The 6,762-nt window shown below is 41.2% G+C and overlaps 1 protein-coding gene across 2 annotated transcripts in view; it reads right to left on the reverse strand.

Moving 5' to 3' along the window:
* unk (unk zinc finger) overlaps positions 1 to 6,554 on the reverse strand; it is an 11,008-nt gene extending 4,454 nt beyond the window's left edge. For both annotated transcript variants that reach the window (XM_050059945.1, XM_050059946.1), the window contains exons 1-8: positions 6,311 to 6,554; positions 5,577 to 5,786; positions 4,179 to 4,355; positions 3,930 to 4,060; positions 1,819 to 1,954; positions 1,594 to 1,711; positions 1,424 to 1,508; positions 1,007 to 1,314 (exon numbers count right to left, since the gene is read on the reverse strand). In XM_050059945.1, coding sequence (XP_049915902.1) covers positions 1,007 to 1,314; positions 1,424 to 1,508; positions 1,594 to 1,711; positions 1,819 to 1,954; positions 3,930 to 4,060; positions 4,179 to 4,355; positions 5,577 to 5,786; positions 6,311 to 6,459 — 1,314 coding nt within the window. In that variant the 5' untranslated portion in view covers positions 6,460 to 6,554. The remainder of the gene's footprint in view (positions 1 to 1,006; positions 1,315 to 1,423; positions 1,509 to 1,593; positions 1,712 to 1,818; positions 1,955 to 3,929; positions 4,061 to 4,178; positions 4,356 to 5,576; positions 5,787 to 6,310) is intronic.
* Positions 6,555 to 6,762: the final 208 nt, after the last annotated feature.

The raw sequence follows: 6,762 nt of genomic DNA on the forward strand, positions 1-6,762 counted from the left end.
TTCATTGTGTATGTGCTACCACCAGCGCGCGCTGTTATTGGACGGCGCATGGATACTCACAGAAAAGTGCCGCGAGAATAAAAAAAAAGAAAAGCAATAAAGTCAGATTAAATATTCCTTCCGCAACAATTTTAAGACCTTTGAGTAATGAATTTAAGACCAATCTGAGACATTTCTAATGAATACTTTTAGATACATGAATTTAAGACTTTTTAAGACTTTTCAAGGATCCGCGGATACCCTGCAAGAGCTGATTTTCCTTTTGTTTCATTTAATATTATCTCACAGTGCCTATATGTCCCTTTGTTTTATGCCCCTTTTCCAATGGATCAAAAAAAAACCCACAACAGCTGGCTTTTGGCTTTAGGGGGAGTAAGCTTCATCTAAAAAAAAACACTTGGTAAAAAATGATACTTTCGGTTTTGTTTCACTGCGACAACATCCACTGCTTCACAGTATTGCTGCGATGAATGAAATGCGGAGGAGAAAAGTGAAACTAAAAGCTAAGATTTCTGTTTTAGAGTAACTGAAATGAAACAATCAGAAATTAACATTTTATTTCTCTCGTTCACTGTTTTTCTCACAGTACTTGTATTGTTATCAAACAAAGAGAAATGTACTTTGCTTGTCCTAAAAGGGTCCTAAATTGATACTTGTATATCCTTGTTTTCTATATAAAGCATATGTGTTGAAGCAACCACACTGTGTGTGTTAGACCAATCAGTGACCGTCATCCCTGCCCACAATACCCACCCCGAAAGTTCCTGTACTTTCAGAATGGATAACCTTCCTGATAAGGGACTCTCTGGGGGGTAAAATAATGTTTCTGGAACTTAATTTTAGACCCTGATCCCTGTGGTCGAAACGCAATAAGTCCCTCAAAAGGTTTCTAGTCCAAGGGGTAAGTTCCTGTGGTTCAAAAGGAACGTATTACCTAGTTACTTCCCCCACCTGCAACCTACGTGCTTATTTTGATGGAAAAAGGCTTTCCGTCTGTCCTTCTCACCTGATCCTCCCTCTCAAATCCCGGTGCTCTGCCGTATCCTCCCTCTCCTGCCCAAGGAGACAGAGGCTCTGTTCTTCCACTCATGTCCTCACACAGAGACAAAACATTACCCAGCAGTCCCTGCTCCGCTACACACGACCCTGCAGGTGGGGAGAAGGGGTCTGAAACAGAACTAGAAGAAGGCCCAGACCCCATGTTGTGTCTGCTGGGACTTGAAGAGGCTTCCTGGGCAGGAAGAGGGTCTGGAGGTCTGGGGGGTGGAGGGGAGCTGGGTGTGGGGAACGGTGGTTCGTCTGGAACAAAGGGCCCTGGAGGAGGTTTTTTTTAAAAAGATAACAAAACAAAAGATAATGTTATATTGTAAAATGAATCATCAATTAGCTGTTAGGAGGTGCTTACAGTCATGTGGGGACTTACTTTCAACATGAGCAAAGGCACAGAAGGGCCCTCTGGGACAGCTGCCACACTGCTGCATGTCATTACACTTAGTGGATTTATAGATCTGTGATGAAATAACAAATCAACATGTTGATATTAACCTATCATTTCTGGTGAATATTTCCATAAGGTCTCGTAAAAAGACAAACCTCTGGGTGAAACTGCTGTTCTGTCCTTGTGTGGCAATACTGACATCCCTCTGCTCCCTCACATTTACTGGGATCCCCCCATTCCTCGCTCTGTTTCACAGCTGGACATGGCAACGCTCTGCGGCAGCAAGAATGAACAACAACTCTGTTAAACACATCCACAAACAGGCAAAAACAACACCATGATCTTTAAATGTTTTCCTTCTACATGATGTGATGGAGCACCTGTATTTGTGCTTGTGCGGGCTGCGTCTCCTGTCTTTGCTGTTGTGGTAGTACGGACAGGCGTAACCTTGACGGCACAGACGGGGTGGTTTCTTGCAGAGTTCTGTCTTGTAGTGGGACAGCACATAGTTGTTATCTAAGGAGTTAAAACACAGAGACAGAGAAGGACACAATGAGGCGTGAGACTGTGTTTTTTTTTTACTGCATTTAAAGGATTAAAGGGTAACTTAGGTATTTTTCAACCCGGCCCTTTTTTTCCTGTTTTCGTGTTTAAGTGACTAATGGAAACAAGTTCTGAAATCAGCCTGGTATTGAACGAGAGTGCTGCAGGCGCCAGCGGCAAAACAGGCTGCAATGTAACCACTCTGGACATGTGCATACTGTCAAAGTACGTCCAATAAAAGTGCCTGTGTTTGCCACTGACAGGCTCAGATTGATATTTTAAGTGTCTGACAACATTATGGAAAGGATCCCTACAGAGATAGACCTTTCTGTCAAAGAGTAAGACCCTTTTTGTTTAACCAGAAACAGCCCTGAAATCACTATCACCAGACTCCATTTAAATAAACTGTAATTTTATCAAGGAAAACACACTTCATCCAAAGTAGACAGAAACAAAATAAAGCTCACACAAACTTTCCTGGTTCCTCTTTCCACTGTTGCAACAATCGCCAACTCTGGTTTTGTTGAAATTAACACTTAATTCACCCAATTAGTTGTGAAAATATGCTGGCTCTATACATATTAATATTACTGTTTATGTAAATGGTGTCTGGTGGGTTTGACAATGACAATTTCTAGGCTGTATCTGGTTAGACAAAAAGGATCTCACCCTTAAACAGAAGGGTCTATCTCTGTAGGGATCCTTTCCAAAATGTTGTCAGATACTTAAAATAACAATCTGGCAAAACAGTCCGTCAGTGGCAAAACAAACACTTTTACACTTTTAGTGAAAATAATTTTTTTTGGGGTGACCATAAATTGAACAATTGCCCTGCATTATTGCATCACAGCCTGTCTCGCTGCTGTCGGCTGCAGGGCTCTTGCTTAATACTGGACCAGTTTCAAAATTTGCTGTTCAAATGAGTCACTTATCAATGAAAACATGGTAAAATATAAACCAGGCTGAAAAATACCAAATTTAGCCTTAAAGTAAGACCACGTCTGGACCAAACCTTCCCCTCTCTTTCAGTTGAATGAGGCCAGTCCTGTGACACAGCAGGGGGCTTCAGCACAATTAACTCAGGTTCATCCAGCAAAAAAGTTGGCTTAGCTATCACAATCTTAGTAATTTGATTTTTAACATCACCTCCCAATTAAAGATGACGTTGTTGCCACTGTGATAACTCTCGTTGTAAAATCCTGTCTCAGAGTATTGTTGGCCTCTGTGAAGTTTTTCTGTCGCCTGATGAGCCCCCAAACTCATGGAGCTGCTACTCAAATTTGACGTCCAAGATCATACTTCATGTTTCACTGGTGATCAACACATCATCTTCTAATGCAGCACCAGCATTAATTTAACATAAGGCAGCTTTTTACCTGCCTCAGAATGGGCCGATATTACTACTCTTATCGATACTCTCATCGGCTCTTTTTCATTACTAAATAATTGCTTTCTAAAGATTATATTACTTTATAAAAGAAAACATTCAGAACAGCATTTTTTTTTATTTTTTTTTTAAAATATAACGAAATGTCTCTCGAGCAGCAACAGTAATGTTTACAATGGCTAAAGTCACTATGCGATGTCAATAATATCTCACTGGAACCAGATCAAAACTGTCAACAAAATAAATAATATTCCTGATGTCACAATACTGAGTGATGTTTGGAATAAGGAACACTCACATTTGTCAGTATCAGTGACTGTTTAAAATCAAAGACGTCATATTTGAGTTTATTTTCTGCTTGTTGTTTGATAATTTGCTATTAAACACAATCAGAGGGGTTTTGAATTACTATCTTCTTTCTCAATTCTCATGATTTTGGTGCTGGCGATTTTCCTTTGGCGCTGGCTAAAGCCTCTTAGGACAGGCATCAAAAAATCTTCAATGCAGGACAAACAATGCAAGCAATGGTCGGAGCATAAAAGTTCTGTAACACAGATTTACCTTGCCAGCGTGGTTCCTCACTCAGGATCTTCTCTATGAGGGCTGTACTAGCTGCCTGACCCGACTGTCCATCTCCTCCACCTCCCTCTGTGGGCCCGGAGCCTCCCTGAGACTCCATTACCTGCACTTCTCTGTGGAATTCACAGCGTAAAGAGACTTTATAAACAACTACAACACCAATACACACAGAGAAACTGATAAAATGTCAAAATAGCTTGGTTACATGGTAAAATTAGGTTATTTTGGCACCTGATATCATAAACAGGGCTGCGCAGGTCATGTGATCCATGTGCGAAGGCACAGTGGGAGCCGTTTTTGCTGCAGTGGCCTTTTGCATCTGTTTCGTGTATACATGATCCTGTCTTATAATAGCGGAGGTGGTATCTCCGTTCTGTGTCACCTGCTGTTCGATGTAGAAAAGGGCATCTAGAGCACAGAAAAAAACATGGATAAAACATGAAGACATACATTTCCTCTCAGGTAAATAGTAGGAAGTATACACAAAACACTGGCACTCTTCCCTCACTCATCTGTGTAATGGTGTTTTTTTTTTTTACCTCTGCAAGTAGGGATTTCGTAACAAGAGCTGAAACAGGAAATGCTTGAAATGTCCACTTAGCACTCTGCCAAGTGGTTCATTAGCATGTATCAAAGGCGTCCTCTTTGACCCTCCATTCTTTACATTTACATTCCCTTAGTCTGTGGTCTTCACCGAGAGGGTGTCATACAGACCATAACGGCTCAGCACATTTCAGTCTAAAAGAGACTCATCAAGTGGTTTGAGTTGATGCTAATGCTCACTGTGAAGATTATGCACGAGGCACCATTCATCTGAGGTATTCAAATTGACCTGTAATTGTGGATAGGGTGTATCCGCAATCACTGCTTCAATGTCTTTCACCCAAAGGTTCTTTGTCATGCAATGCTCCACACATTCTGGTGATTCGCTTGACCGATTCAGAATTTAAATGTAAAAGCTTACACCCAATAGAAATGAAACATGGACAATGGTTTTAGTTACCAGCAAAAATCAACCGTTCAGAGTCAAAGAGGCTACTGAAAACCAACAGACCTAGGTCTGTGGGATTTCTAACAAAGGGCCAAGAATTTCATGCACAACAAAAAGTGAGCTGACGTGCAGACGTTTCACAATGAGTCACCATGTGGGCTGCAGCGATATACCGCTTTCAAGGTGCAAGGTGCAGTTTCAAAATTCAACTGTATGGAGATTCTTCCTTTTATTTTAATTATTTTTTGAAGTGAAGACATTTTATGTATGACTCCATTAGCAAAAAAGAGTTCAAATTTCGGTCACAGCAATAAATCATTCATTCAACCAAAGATAACTCTTGTGTTTTCAGTTCTTTAAGGGTCATACTGACAGATAATATAAATTCTGTAATACCGTGAATTGCGGTATTTTCTGAGGTGGCTATCGTACCGTGAAAATCTCATACCTATTCACCATCATATTCTTCCCAGATACAGTGTAGGTAGGTTATGCAATTCTGTGTTAAAAACAACAGTAACACTTCCCCTTCAAAGAGGTCCTGATGTTTCTGCTACATGTAACTCTACCGAAGGGCTCGTGATGCGAACATGATGTGAAGCAGTCTTGTGAAAAAGTGAAATCTCAGTTGCACTCACTCATCTCCATCAGGGCAGGTGCCTGTTCCCTCATCATATTTGGTACAGTAAACATCTGGACTGTAGTTAAAGGTCCCGTCCCGTCTGCGGATGGGTCTGCGGCGCCGCTGGTTCAGGAAGTGCCAGTGGAAACAGGAAAAAGGCCTGTGTTGTGTACATTTATGCTGTACGAACAGGGGGCACTGCTCAGTTCTGAACTCCTTCAGATATCTGGGGAGGAGAGAGGCAACAAGATGGAGTGAAATATCTTTCCAGGAAGTGTTACTGCATTTTAAAGTTACTTAAACAAGCAAGATTGTATTCACATTTATTAGCTGTCCATTCAATATTCTTATGTGTAGTGATTATTTTTCAAGGGATCCCCATCTGTCTGTACCTATCTTTTTCTCTACTACTGTGACAAGCTTCTCCTTCCTAAAGGTAAATGTATAATGTGACTAAGCTAACATTAAGCTTATACAGCAGTGAGACTTATTCATGGATACAGAACTTTAATTGTCTGTGCCACAAAGCTTGTGCAGATATGGCTACTGTTAGTAAGCACCGTTAGGCCTCCTGCTCCGGTTCTCAAGCACATTATCGCTTAATAGACTTGGTTCAGTCATTTTAAAGAATATTAGGTCTATCACTCACTCATTTTTTTCAAATACAATTTAGCTGTAGTCTTGTATATGCAGCTACACGTGAGGTTGTGTGTACACTTACATAGCTAATCCTGCTAACTAGCTACGTACGTGTAATGTTGAGGTTTCTCGGGCTGCACGTTCAACACGGTTGCGGGAGATGTCGAGCCCCCTGCGGGCGAAGACGAAGAGGACGAGGAGGGTCCCCCGGTGGTCGTCGCTGCCGATGATGGCGGGGGCTGAGAGTGCGTTTTAGACATTTTACCCGTTTGAAGCCTAACAACACGAAGCTTGTTTTTAGCTTACTAGCTAGCTATTCTTACTAGCTTCGAAATCCGCATTCTACTACGATGTGAGCTTGCGCAAGACAGGAGGAAGTAGTAGAAAAGGGACAGCACGGAACTATGGGACATGGAGTCCAATCATTACCTCATGAATTACCGTGCAGATGAAATATTTACGAGATTAGATCATTCACTGACAATGTATGACAACGCTATATACATTTGGGTTTTTTTCACTTTCTTTATTGTACACAAATTCATTGACAGAAAAACAGATAC

Source organism: Epinephelus moara, chromosome 13 (genome assembly GCF_006386435.1).
Source record: "Epinephelus moara isolate mb chromosome 13, YSFRI_EMoa_1.0, whole genome shotgun sequence".
In the NCBI taxonomy this organism is placed as follows: Eukaryota; Metazoa; Chordata; class Actinopteri; order Perciformes; family Serranidae; genus Epinephelus; species Epinephelus moara.